This window comes from Girardinichthys multiradiatus, chromosome 3, assembly GCF_021462225.1.
Source record: "Girardinichthys multiradiatus isolate DD_20200921_A chromosome 3, DD_fGirMul_XY1, whole genome shotgun sequence".
NCBI lineage: Eukaryota > Metazoa > Chordata > Actinopteri > Cyprinodontiformes > Goodeidae > Girardinichthys > Girardinichthys multiradiatus.
In genome coordinates this window covers 15,479,180-15,493,753 of record NC_061796.1, presented here as the reverse complement: position 1 = coordinate 15,493,753, position 14,574 = coordinate 15,479,180, and the positions used below count along the sequence as shown (strand labels likewise).

The window sequence follows — 14,574 nt, the reverse complement described above, 5'->3', positions numbered from 1 at the left end:
CTTCAATGAAATGTGGCATGCTGGTCTTTAATCATTTGACGCAGGTCTGATGACGGAGGGATTAGACAAGGACATACAGAAAGGAGCAGCTGCAGAGTCAGGAACAAGACAATTATTTCATTACATTGAACATTTTTAGAAAATGGTCAACCATAAGGCCATTATATATTATTTTATAGTTTTTACCCAATATATACTTTGGTATCACTAATTTGTTGATCTACATATTTCAAGTCTACATGCGTGAACGTGTTGTCCACGTCTGAAAATGATTAAAAACACTGTGGAAAAAGGAGAAAGTCATAATTCATACATTAAGGTTCAATGAGCCGATGACACAATAGCTCTCCTCGTTATTATTTTCCATCTGCAAGTCCTTTGTGTGCATGACATCCATGACCGTGAAAAACCTGGAAAAAATTGGAAGCAGCGTCTTCTCATCCTTGAGGAGTCTGGCCCTTATTATCTGTGACACTTTAAAGAACTGCAGTTCTAACTTGACATTTGAATCGTCTACCCCTACTCTGCGCGGTGCCTCTGAGTGAGGGACGTTTGGCACGTTATTTTTTAAAATAGAGCAGATATCTCAGCACCGCTCTCCACCACCAGTCATCTCCAATAAGCGCCTGTCAAACTCCAAGGCCGAATGCCGACATGGGATCAATAATCATGTGGTTATTCACAGGTTTAACCTTAATTGCTGTCCATGAAAAGGTAAAACAAATATAACTCTGAGTGCATGCCATGACAGAGGAGTAGGCTTAAAATGAGCAGTGGGTTAACCTGTCTGCCAGCACAACTTTCCAGCTCTGTCGTTTATAGAGACGCTTCCAGATGGAGGGGGATGTGAATGGGTGCTGCCACTGAAAACGTTTCTTAACAGAGGTGGTTATAGTTTGCAGAGTGCAGTGTTCAACTCAGTCATGTAAATGGCTCAAAGCACTCTTTAAATATTCAATGCAAACAGGGCTTAAATTTTAACTTTGGCCATATGACAGACACAAGCATCACAAAAACATAAAAATGCCCTGAAAAATACTGTTCCTGAGTAAACAACGATAAAAAACAAAGATGAACATTATTTACTGTATTTTCCATTATAGTTCCACTCTTAAGTGCTTGTATGGGATTTTTGAGCTCACCATAGCCGTGGGATCTCTTCATGTGGTGTTTCATGTTGCTCTTCTGGGTGAAACTGATGCTGCACACCTCACACTTAAAGGGCTTCTTTCCCGTATGTTTGACCATGTGGACCTGCATAGCACTCTTCTGGTTGAAGGCCTTGTCGCACTGGGTGCACTTAAAGGGCCGCTCGCCTGCAGTGAACCACAAACAAGAAATCAACACGCATCATCATTTACATAGATAATTGGAAACGCTGCTAATGGGGACATGCTGAGTTGTGTTTTGGTTCAATTAAGTTGCTAAAATTGTTGGATGTGAAAATATTGACTATGTGACAAAGGTTAAGGCAGAAACAGGTATACTGATTGTAGGCAGCTGTTTGAGATCCAACTATGCTGAAAGTTGTTGAGCTGTCGAGCCGTGGATCCTCTCTATCTCAGGGGACGATCAAAATCAAGGAAGGAATTCGATTTATAAACGCAGTGAACTCTCAGTCACTAAAGAGAGTTTGTTATCAATAGTAAGCCTACTAACCCAACTAATACGGCCGTCTGTCTACAAAGATCGCCAAGACGCTCCACCTTGAACATTCCTCCAACACCACAATAGTGTTGAGGATCCTCAATATTTTAATGTTTTTTACCACTAGCCAATTTCCTCTAGGGTTTTTTATGAAAATGTCATGTTTTTAATCATTGTTTAAGCTAGCTGCCAATCTTTAAGATACCGATTTACACGCAACACAGAACATCAAACATCTGCTGTTTCTAGATCTTGATAAATAGAAATAGTTTTAACACACAGAGAGATAGCAGCAAAGTAAGCTGTGTACAAACTGCGTACAGAAAACCTTTTAACTCATTTGAACAGGATTCAGTTTAAGTTTGCTCACAACTCTTCTAATAGGGAAGAATTACTGTTATCGGTTTAACAAATTTTAATTAAATATCCTTTTTGTGTATTCAATTGCATTCTGAAAATTGTATTCTGTTTTTATTTGTGTTTTACACAATGTCCTAACTTCATGGGAATTGGGCTTGTATGCTGCTGCAATGAGATATTCTTTTTTTTTTCTTTTGGTGGGGGGGGGCTGAGCTATCACATTTCCAAGTTACCCTCAGTCAGCTGCACTGCCTCAGAAAGCAACAACAACCACCTGTCTAAATTCTCACGGACTGAATAGTTGCCTGTAGTGCCGCTTTACATGGCAGCTGGTCATTCTTTAACCATGATACAAGAGGGAAAATGATAGGACCAATCATCTCATCTGCTTTACTGCTGCTAAATCAGTGTCCTAGCTCTGAACCATCATCCATCCACAGATTAAAGCAGGGATAGCAGATTTGAAGTTTTTTTATTCTATTACTTGAGTCAAAACCGTTTCACACAAATGCGCCATTTGATGATTAGCCTGGACCACGTTCTCAATTCAATTCAATTCAATTCAAAAATACTTTATTAATCCCAAAGGGAAATTAAATGTTGTTGTAGCTCATATTATGCAGGTTTGTAGATGCTAATAGCTGTGGGCAGGAATGATCTCCTGTAGCGCTCCGTCTTACAGCACATCTGAAGAAGCCTCTGACTGAAGACACTCTGTTGCTGTAGGACAGTCTCATGAAGAGGATGCTCAGGGTTCTCCATAATGTTCTTCATTTTATGAAGAATCCGTCTTTGTACAATGATCTCCAGAGGTTCCAGAGTAGTCCCCAGAACAGAACCAGCCTTCTTCATCAGCTTGTTAAGCTTTTTTAAGTCCCTGGCTCTGATGCTGCTTCCCCAGCAGATGATGGTAGAAGAGATCACATTTTCCACAACAGACTTATAGAAGATATGCAGCATCTTGCTGCAAACACCAAAGGACCTAAGCTTCCTCAAGAAGTACAGTCTGCTCTGTCCCTTCTTGTAGATGGCTTCACAGTTGCATCTCCACTCTAGTCTATTGTCCAGGTGAACACCGAGGTATTTATACTCCTCCACCACCTCCACTTCTTCTCCCATGATAGAAATAGTTTTTGACTTATTCCTGTTTCTCTTAAAATCTAAAATCATCTCCTTTGTTTTAGTCACGTTCAAAACGTTCTCCTTGCCCCTCTTGGCACCAATCTCTCTTCAAGCACCCTCACTCACAAGTTGAGGGTCTTATCTTGTGGCCAACACATTTATAATTACACCATTTCTTCTCAGTCCTGTCCCTGTGTCAGGTTCAGTTTGAATCTAGTAATTATTTGTTATTTTAAACATAGTTAAAGTTGAGCATTGGGAAACTGCAGTACCACAGAACCCGGTCACTTCCCAGTGAGAACACACTCAGACTGAGGCGTTCTGCGGCAGAATCCATCAGAAGAGGTGAGGTACAAATAAAGTCTTTAGTGATTGCTGTCTTCTAGGAGTGAAGCCAGTAATAAGACAGAAATCAATCTGTACTGACCACTCAGCAATCAGCTACAACACCGTCTCTGCAGTACTTGTTGCCGTTAGAAACTAAAAGTATGATTTAGATTTGTGGTATGAAAAGAAAATTGAAAATAGAGCTCAATCAAGAATTTTCTGGAGTTAAAAATAGTAAATCACTTTGAAACGCCTCTCATTTCATTTTGGATTCACTGTCTCCTCACCTCTATGTCTATGATATCCTAATAAAAAGCTGGAAACACTGACTAAATAAGCCTACTTGGCTAATTAGTTGTTTAGCATTTGATAATCAGGACAGGACTTCAATAGCTGGTGCTGCACCAAATTAAGATTATAAACAATTAACTGTTAATTTACAATAAATCATACTCTACCAAACTCAAATATCTCCCTTTGGGGACAACAATTATAAGTTATAGTTATGCTGAACTCGCTGCCTAAACAACAAGGCAGCATTGAAAGCTTAAACAATTTTTTTCCTTTCTTCAAATTCAGAATAGGTTAAACAAAAGGTTAGAAGCACATTAAATATATTAGAGATGGAACCGCTTTAAATTCAGCCACAGCGAGACTGTTTCCTTGACAACAAGTCTCACAGTAAACAATGAATGAGAATTATTTCAGGTATTTGACACTGTTTGCAGTAAATTGGAAAGCATCTATGAAAATCCAAGTTTAAGTCTTGCCACATCTTCTCAGTTAGATTTAAACATTGATTGCACCATCCTTCACCATTAAAATGCTTCGATCTCAACCACTGCGTCGTATCTCTGGCTGTATGATTAGGGTTGTTGTCCTGCTTAAGGGTGAACATCTGCTCCAGTTTTTAACCGGTCTAACAGGTGTTCCTCCGGGATTCCAGTGTGTTTAGCTCCCTCTTTCTTCCCATCATCTCTTACAAGTTCCCTGTCCCCGCTGGAGAAAAGTATCCCCACAGCATGATGCTGCCATCACCATGGTTCACAGTGAAGATGACACATTCAGTGTGGTAACCTGTTATAGTTTTCTGCAACATATAGCACTTTGTATATAGAATACAAGGTTTACTTTTTGCCTCATCTGACCGGGGAATATTCTTCCATGCAGTTATCGTGTCCCCTGCAGGGCTCCAGTTACACTCTGAATTGGATTTTTTTTAAGCACCAGCTTTTGAAGAGACATTGCTGTCCTGATTTTTTTTCAACTGTTTTCTTTCCACTTTTCCATAAAGGCTAGGTTTCTGGAGTGCATGATTAATTGATGTCCTGTGAACAGATTGTCCTGACCTAATCAGTGTCTACGCTCTTAGCCATCATCCATTCATAGATTAACACAGATCTCTGCAGCTCCTCCAGAGTTACCATAGGCCTACTGGCTGCTTGTCTGATTAATTAATTAATATCTTAATTGGATTTTTTTATACAGTCTAAACTGAGTGTTTCTAAACTATGGAGTTTATCTTCAATACAAAATTACTCTTCTAATAATAATTGGTAATTGCTGATTGGAAAACATCTAATCTTAAATATTTAGCAGAAATATAGAGTTTGATTGTGCAGAAAATTTAAAACATGTGAAATAAAGAATAAAGAACTGCAATTTGACCAAATATGATGTTGATATGATGTTGCAGCAATAACAGCCTAAAAAAGGAAAGGCTTTAGGAGTGAGTTAGAGAATTTTAGACCATTCTTCCTGAAATGCATTTTTAAGGCCGGACACTGAAGCTGGACCACAAAGCCTGGGCCGTAATCTTTGCTCTAACACATCCCAAAGGTGTTTTATCAGTTTGAGGTCAGAACCCTGTGTAGGCCAATGAAGATTTTCCACGCTGAACTCACTCATCCATGTCTTTATATTGTGTTGTGCTCTGGTGTGTAGTCATGTAGGAACAGTGAGTGGCTATCCTTAAATACTTTTGGCATTATTGTGTATTTTATAGACATAAACCATGAAAAAATAACCCCAACCTCCTCTCACCTGTGTGTGTTCGGTTGTGTCTCTCCAGCTGGCTGCGCTTAGCAAACGCCTTTGCACAAGAGGAACAGTTGAAAACTCTGGGTTTCTGGGAGCTGGGTGAAGGGCCCGGCTGATGCACTCGTTCGTGTTCCTGAGGACCACATTTTGAATATATACAATATGCATTAGTAAAAATGTGTTTAACTGTCAAAATAATGTACTTGAATGTATGCCAAGCAAGGAGTCGGCCCTAAAAAAAGTGGCTTTTTTTTTTAGGTTAAGAGGTGCCTAATAATTCAGACATTTAACTTCAGGACAAAACATTAAACTTTATCATTTGTCAGAGAGGTGACTTCTGACCAGAAAGTTAATGAAAAGACTTATTTTACTGTAGTGAGTCATTCAAGATGAACATTCCCCAACATAATGTGAATAGACATGTGGAAAAACATTTTGAAGTCTTTGTAAACAGGTCAGTGACAAAGTGGTAAACTGTCCTTATTAAATCCATTATTAGAACATGGAAACATTAAAGAAGAACATCTGACCTGGCAAGACAACCTTTAAACAGCCGAAGTAATCTCTGGTCACTCCGCCATTTTCTCTTGTATTTTATTGAAAGGTCTTCAAATCAAACTCAAGCATTTCATCCGCAATGCTAAAGAGAATTCTGTCTGGAGGGATGATAACCCTTCTGCAAAGTCATTCAAGGTATAAAGATGAGATTCTGCAACCAGTGGCAATCCCATATCTCCACTCTTAGGGATCAATAGGGATCAAACTATTTTCTCCAAGATGTCATTGCTCGCTCCCAAAGAGCGGGATTTTTTGCCTGAACTAGAGTTAATACTATTACATGTACTATTACTACTACATTATAAGCCTTGTAAGCAGTTGTTATACAGGGATCTCCAACTCCACTCCTTGAGAGCTACTATCCTGCTGCTTTTAGATGTATTCCTGCTCCAACACACCTGAATAAAAGAAATACCTCCCTACCAGACCTCCGCCAAACTGGATGGCATGCTGAAGAGGAAATTCAGTCATCTGATTCATCTGTTTGAGCAGGGATGTATCTAAAAGTTGCAGGAGACCCCAGTTATACAGGCACAGAAGCTACATCAAGCTTGGAAGAAGATATCTTAACAATGAGGCATTTTCCAAAAATCTTCTATTTCATCTGAACAAGTTCAGCATCTGGGACCCATGCCTTTGTTAGGTTTGAGAGTGCATGATGCGATCTATCACAAAGAGATGGTTTAACACATGTTCCTAATTTTTCAGACCGCTGATATTCCCAAAATCCATCTTTTGCTGCCTGCCAGGCAGAAAATTAACAAGATAAAAAGTAAATATCCCATTCATTTTGCAATTTTCTCCAGATCAAAGAGCAACTGATTTTCGGTGCTCTGGTTTTAAATAAAAATATATTTTTTTCCACAGCCTTGCAAAATGGCTAATAAAAGTACTTTATCTTTTCCACAATCTGAAGTCAATATCCAAGTTTTAAATGGAGACTATTAAGCAACGAGGGGACCAGGAGAGGATAGGGCTTAGTCACTGGCGGTGACATTCACCTTATCTCTGCTCCATTAATCATAGTGAGAAATGAGTACTGCTCACACAGTTGAAGCACTTTACTAAAGCGAAAAGCTGTAGCACTGCGGCCTTTATGTAGAAAAATGATGTGCAAGGGAAAGAGCTTGAACTTTAAGCTGCATCCTCCTCCTTTCAGGTTCTTTTGTCCTTCAGTGTTCTCATCACATGAGGAGGGTTGATGGAAAAGAGAAGCACGTTACCTTTTGCCATAATTTCACAGCAAAATGCTACCTGCGTTCAATGTTTTGTCATCAAGAAACTCCTCTTAAGAGTCTCTCTGGAATCCCCTCTTTGGTTATAACATTTCTCTATCCTAAGATAGTTCATATTTGTATGATCATTACCACTAAAAGAAAGACATACTTGACTTTAAACAGTTGATTATGCTTGCAGCCCTCACCTTGAGGTGTGTAGCTCGCTTGAAAGCCTTTCTGCAGAAGCTGCAGACATGGCAGCGGTCCTTTCCATGAGCTTGTTTGCAGTGCCGTCGCAGCGCATTGGCGTTCTCGCACGGCTGATTGCAGTAAAAACACTGGTTCCTGTTATCAATGTCCAGCTGCGAGTCTTTCCCACCTTTATCCCCATCAGCAGGAGTCTGGATTTATAACAAGGATTATTTCTGTTTACATGTCATCATTGTATTGCTACATTTTCCAAAATAATCGAATTACATTAAAATACCTTTTTATATCAGGTTATTCCTGAAGATTGTTTTATGTTTATGACATTCATCTCTTAATTTTCTATAACCCATGCAAACTTTCATTTACATTCATGCCTAATTACTTAGATTTGATCACATATTATCCAATTTAATTTAAATGCATTGAGGTATTTGTCCATCTTACCAACCATACTTACAAAATATCCATTGTCAGATGCTCCATTCGTGGACTGGGAATGGTGGCTGACCAGTAAGACCTGCTGGCCTGAGTTGGCCGATTGTCCCGGTATGCCAGACTCGTTTAGTACTGCAGGAAAAGTCTGACCCTGAATGTAGAAAAGGTAGTCTTGTAAGGCATCTGGCATATGACTTTTTCTTTACTGTGACAGCTAAAAATTGGTCTTCATAGAAATAATTTAGTCTAAATCAGATTTTGAAATCACTCACAATTAGAGATGGGACCAATTCAGGATTGGACCCGATAGTTACGTTATTTTTGGATCAGGTATCATGCTTAGGGTACTGAGCCAGACCCCAGCTACTGATAATATTTTGGCTTATTTTATCCTGTAAGTTGAAGCTTAAAGCCAAAACATGGATTCCCATTCAGGTAAAAAAAAAAAGAAAGAATCCATTTTAAATACATCAATAGATGTATTTTAGGTGATTTGCCAGATTATTCGGTTACAACGCCCATCGCTAGAGAACAGCCTGCTGCTCAGATGGCTTTCTCTGGATACACTGTTAGTGTTTATAAAGAAAATACAAGACAGATTACAGTTATGTGTTTCGTGCAAACATTTAGAGTGGTAAAAGCTGTCTGCTTGTCTGACTGTTACAATAATCAGTGACCCTCGGCGACTTGGAGCTTCTGGAGACATCAAGAAGGGTACCTTAATAATACAAAGTTGTTTTGTTTGTTGTAATTGTTTTTTTTTTATTTCAAGCTTTATCTGCTGTAGGGCTTTCAGAATTTAGACGCTCTGGCAGCCAGTTGGAAGACTTTATTAACAAGTAAGGTAAAAAACGTTTGATAAGAGCGAAGAGTTGGGGAAAATTGTTATTTCCTTGCTAGCTATTGCTATAAGGTATTTGTACCAGAAAGTTATTCCTACCCTTTTTTGGTGAAGTATTGGTACTTGCTTAATTAACGTTAAAAGTATTGAAACTTCGTAGTACTAGTACTAGTTGTGCACTCAGTCTGTTAGCTTAGCACCCAGTAGTACAGTTGTAAATAGGCTTCAGAGAGAAGACTGACGCTATTTTAGCCCTATGGGTCAGGGCCCCTCCTGACATAGAAATCACTGGTGCTAGCCATTCAGGGCTGGCATAATGGCATTTCAGCTTCTGACGAAGACGGCACGCAGGAGGCGTTTTCCTGTAGTGTGATGCAAAATGAATGCTATGGAAGAGAACTACAGTGTGATGAGAGGTAGTTTGGAGATGGGGCCAGACTTCGGAACGTAACGGTGGCTAAGTAAATTGTTGCTGCTTTCAACTTTTTTTTTCTTAAACACTGATAAAATGGTCTGAAAGGTTGCGACATTAAGAGCAAAAATAACTTGGTGATCTTGTTTAACCAGCCTTTCTGTGATTAATGATATGTTTTCATTCAGGAACAATGGTAGGTGCTTACTATGATGCATGCTCTGAGCCTCATATGGCAACAAATTCTCTGTATAATGATAAGTGTTGTTACATCAACAAACCTATCTGGACAGAACAAAATGAACTGACCAGCTGGGTTTAAGATTAGCCTGCAGCAGAGTTGAAGTAATGTTTCATCCCCACAAAGGATGATGTAAGGTCTCACTTGCAGATTTCATCCCTCAGCTTTTATAACCAATCACTGGAAATCTGTTTGACATTATCCACTCTATAAAACATGTCTGCACTGTATGATCAAAGCATCCTCTTAGGATAGATATCGTGTGCGCCTTAGTGAGTGAAGTGGGTTGAACAGAGAAAGCGACTTAGCGCAACCGAACCCTGAGCCTCCATTAAACTCCCGAAGCAGAGAAGTAGCTTTGTGGTCTATCACATAGGGTCCAACACAAACAGGCAGAGTTTTTTAAACTCAACATCTGTAATATAATTTCCTCATGGGACACAGTCCGGTGTGTGTGGCATGCCTGGGTGTGCCCCATGCTTGTGCAACATTAACCCCCACACAAGTGTATCCACTGTGCAGCCTTCCCCCGTAAGCTGATTCGCTGCAGGCTAGCCAGCCAGGTTAATTTGTCTGGCCGAGCCCCAGTTATGTGTAGGTCAGCCAGGCGAGGCAGAGGTGGGATCATTTGCTACACCTGCCTGAGCTGGTACAGAACCCCAGCTAATGATACAGACATTCCCTTTGCGACTTAGTGTTCCATGGCATTTGATTCTGAAACGAGATGGGGATGAAGATGGGGCAGAACTTGGAGCTGTCCGACAATGCTTAAGAAGATTCCACTGTCCTTGTTAGCTGCCGCTGTGCTGCAAAGCCTCCTGCAGCAAAATAGACAGCAAGCCCACAGCGTTGTGTCCCCTGGACCTGGACATGCTGGACAAGGGTAAAAGTGTGGTCACTAGGCTGAGCATTCCTTGGTTGTCTGTTTTAGACGGAGGAAGTAAAATATCAGTTTGATAGGAAAAAGCTACCAAAGACTAGGGAGACTGGAAAGCATGTGCTGCCTGTTTTTCCGGAGCTCCTAGATGAAATTGCAGTGAGATACAGAGACAAGCCTTACAATAAGAAACACCCAAACACGGGGAATGCTCTGCTGGATTGTGAGGCGATGGTGGCCAGATGCCACAGGTCAAGCTGCTGGTCACCTTTAGCTGAAAACATGACTGTCAGCCACAGCTGTTGCCCTCCTTTTCAAGGTGGACCACTTTTAGTCTAGCTTCACTGACAAGTGCTGAAGGCGGGGGCAGGTTTGTGAGCTCCAGTAGCTCTCATTCCACCCATTGACCAGGGTGAGGGATGGTCCTGATAGCACCACAGTGGTGGGGAAAACACTGGTTGGTGGAGATTTTTCAACTTCTGTACAGCTCATCGTGGCAATTATCATTTGCAGAGACCTGCTGTTCCAGGCTCACAGAGAGATATTTTACTCTTATCCAGAAAGGCTGGCTCTGCGGACTTGGCACCTGAGTGGCTGAATATAAATGCAGATGGACTCCTTGTTGGTGTTATTGACACCATTCGGTGTGCCAGAGCACCGTCAACCAGGTCCCTGCATGAGCAGAAGTGGAAGGTGTTCACAAGCTCTTACGTAGACTGTTACACCATCTTCTATGAGTGATCGATGGCACTGATCTTGTCATCTTTACCGAATCTTATGGGACACTGTGGGACCATCCCAATGTTTTAGAAGCTCTGTTTTGTTCTCCTTTGGAAAAAGCTGAACTTAGATTATTATCCCTCAATGCTACCTTACTGCTTGCTCTGGCCTTAGCTAAGGGAGTTGGCTAATTTTATGTCCTTTCTGTGCATCAAGCCTGTATTAACTATTCCTCTAATGGCACAAAGGTCATCCTCCAACGTAACCTAGCTGTTGTTCCAAACGTTGTTGGTTCATGCTGTATGATAGAGATGACAGATTTTTATTTTATTTTTTTCAGATGAGCAAAGGCGTCATCAAGTGAAGATATGGAAACAAACAGCAGCAGCAACATGACTAACAGCCTGTGTGGTTTATTCAGATAACATCGTACCTGAGATGAAAAATATCGGTATTGGTAGATGTTTAAATTTAGATACTGGGATTAAATCAAATCCCATAAATCCTGGAACAGTTCCTCTCTACAATCAAGTACAAATTATTGCAAAAATGTTCTGTAAATTCTGTTGCAAAAAACGTTTGGTCATGTTCACAGTTCACATCATTTTTTACCTGTGCGCTGAGATTTAGGGTGACACCGTCCAGCATGCCCTGAGTGTCTGTGAGGGTTAGGGTGACGCTACCATCACTGGCCACACCTCCTGGTGACATCACTAAGCTCTTGGATACAGCAGTATGAGACAAAGTGGTGCTGGGTTCCAGACTGGTTACTGGAAGAGGGAAACAGAGAGGTAACCTAATTGACGCCGCGTGTACACAGTTGAGATGGTAAACATTTCGTTGCAATACCAGCTGCAAGTGTGTCTGGGTATGACTCTACCAGCTCTTCACATCTAGAGACTGAAAATTCTGACAGTTCTTGCAAAATACCTTAAACTCAGTCAAACTGAATGGTTAGGTATCTGTGAACGTACATTTTAAAGTCTTGCCACGAATTCTCAAATGAGTTTGGGTCTGACCTTTGACTGCACAATTCTAACACATTACTATGAGTAGTTCTGGCTCTATGCTTAGGGTCGTTGAGCTGGTGGGAACTGCTGCCCCATTCTCAAGATATTTTGCAACATCTAGCAGGTTTTCCTTCTGTTTAGCTCCATCCATCATCCCATTCACTCTGAACAGCTTCCCTGTCTCTGCTGAAGAACATGAACCATATATTATGATGCTGCCACAACCATATTTTACATTGGGCTAAAGTGCAATTTTAGTTTTTGGCCAAACAGAGTTTTGCATGTAGACCAAAAAAGTTCAATTTGGTCTCATCTGACCACAGCACCTTCTTCCACGTGTTTGATGTACAGGACTTCTTTTTGCCAATCATCTAGAAAAGCCACATTTATGGACTGCATGTCTAATAGGAGTCAACATATGCTTCCACCTAAGCTCTGGATCATTGCAACTCTTCCTGAGGACTCCTGGCTGCTTGTCTGATGGACCCCATGAGTTTAGGTAGACCTCCACGTCCTGGTTGTTCCATACTCTTTTCATTTCTCGATGAAGGATTAAAATGTTCTTCATATGTTCAAATCTTGGGATTTTGTTTTATAATCTAAACCTCCTGTATACCCCATGATGCTGAAAAGCTGCAAACCAATGAGGCCTTCAAATAACAGCTCTATTTATGCTGAGATGAAATTACATACAAATAGACTCACTAATTAGGTGACTTGTAAATGGGATTGGTTGCACTGGATTTAATTAGGGGTGCAATAGTAAGGGGGCTATTCCATCTATTTCCTAATTCTTCCCTGGTATGCACTAATTTATGTTGGTCTGTCACATAAAATCCTTATAATAATAATAAACTGACATGTGCAATGTGATAAAGGTCAAGGGGGTGAATAGTTTTGCAAGGCACTCGGTTTACATTCTATAATGTTCTTTTTGGTTAAACTGAGTTGTTATAGATAAATGCTTCTACGAGCAGGAGGGTTCTGAAAAAAGATTATTTTATTATGTTTCAAACCTTACCCCCCAATCCAAACTGTAATACTTCATAATGTTGGCCACAATGTGGGCTGAGTGTTGGACATGTTGCAGTAAAGCATATTTTTCTTTGTATTGGCAGAACATATCTGCCTGTTTTGCTGTTATGTCTGCAGACAGTTAATAATTTAAGCCCTCCTCATGCTTTCATCTCCAACCAAAAGGTGCTAAATTGTTCTGGTCACAGAGGAGCTTGGATCCCAACCAAATAAAAAAAAAGCCAGCACAGAAACGTTTCCCTTTCACAGCGCAGGCAGAACCATATTTGCATACGGAGCGATAACAAGACCTCCGTCTAATCAACAAAAGGGGAGATACTCTCAGTGTCTCTGAGAAGCAGAGGGAAGTTTTTTCCACTTGAGCTGAAAGAGGAAGGTATTTGATAAAGAGAGATATTAGCATAGGAATTTGATTAAGTGTTTAATTGTGTTTACTTTCAGTTTAACTTATTTATATAATAAATAGTTACATACATTCCAATTACATCATTGTAATGAAACAGTGCAGTCAAGTTTAGTTTATTACAGAAATTGGTAAAAAAAAAAAAAAAGTCTTTCTATCTGTGGAAATCCAGCGAGAAGTGACTGCAGGATTCACTGAGTGAGCATGTAGCAACAATCGACTGGAATGAGTTTTTAACTTTGCACCAATCCCTCATACTAAGCATGCATGTAGTGACAAGAACTTCACTTTAACGAAAGAAACCTCCAGTAGAACCTGGCTGAGTGTGAATGGCTATCTTCTACAGCTGAGTATACTGCTTGAGTATATACATGTTAAGGATTATTTAATGGGCTAAATTTAGCTTATTTGAAACAGTAAAACCCTGAATTGACCATCTGTCTGAGCATTTTTTGTTAGAATATGACAAATAGATTTCAAGAAGCTTTTCTTTGGTTATTGTCAATATTTTGGAGGAGTTTTAAAACCAATTATTTTTCCATCAAATGGCGCCAGTTATGGTCAGCCGTCAGCCACGTTGGTCTATGATCCTACTGCTGCTTGTAGTTTGTTTATTCCTTTTTGTTTGTTGCCCTGACGTCTCTGCTCTGTTTGGCTACGATCGCAAAACACTTCTCAGCCTCCGATTAACTGGTTTATGAACATTTGATCAATGGGGAGATTCATCAGACCTTCCTCCACATTTGGCACACATCCCTAGCCACCTGTTCAACACAGCTAATGCCCCAGAAAAAGATGTGGAAAGAAGTGAGGCGTGCTGGTGAGGGTCAGGGCCTACCTAAATATTCATGGGCCAAACAATCCTCCTGGCAATTCTCTGTGCCGGACTCTATCATCTTCAAGCAGCCCCACTACTCCCATAAACGTTGCCATTGTTGGATTCATCCCATTGCTCCATACAGGCCTAACTATCTTTTCTCTCTAAAGTTTTGGAGAAAGTGGTTTTTAATCAACATGACATTTGTGAGGAGTTTCAGGCAGATTTTACATCATCACACAGCCACAGCAAAGAGACAACCCCTTTTAAGAGTTTTTAACAACATTTTTTAAACTGTTGAT

General features: G+C 40.3%; 1 protein-coding gene across 7 annotated transcripts in view; it reads right to left on the bottom strand.

Moving 5' to 3' along the window:
- The window catches only part of LOC124866313 (zinc finger protein 236-like), a 100,676-nt gene that overhangs the window by 13,691 nt on the left and 72,411 nt on the right, over positions 1–14,574 (bottom strand). For all 7 annotated transcript variants that reach the window (XM_047362038.1, XM_047362041.1, XM_047362039.1 and 4 more), the window contains 5 exons: positions 11,620–11,777; positions 7,939–8,067; positions 7,478–7,672; positions 5,500–5,629; positions 1,143–1,316 (listed from right to left, as the gene is read on the bottom strand). In XM_047362038.1, the coding sequence (XP_047217994.1) occupies positions 1,143–1,316; positions 5,500–5,629; positions 7,478–7,672; positions 7,939–8,067; positions 11,620–11,777 (786 nt within the window). The remainder of the gene's footprint in view (positions 1–1,142; positions 1,317–5,499; positions 5,630–7,477; positions 7,673–7,938; positions 8,068–11,619; positions 11,778–14,574) is intronic.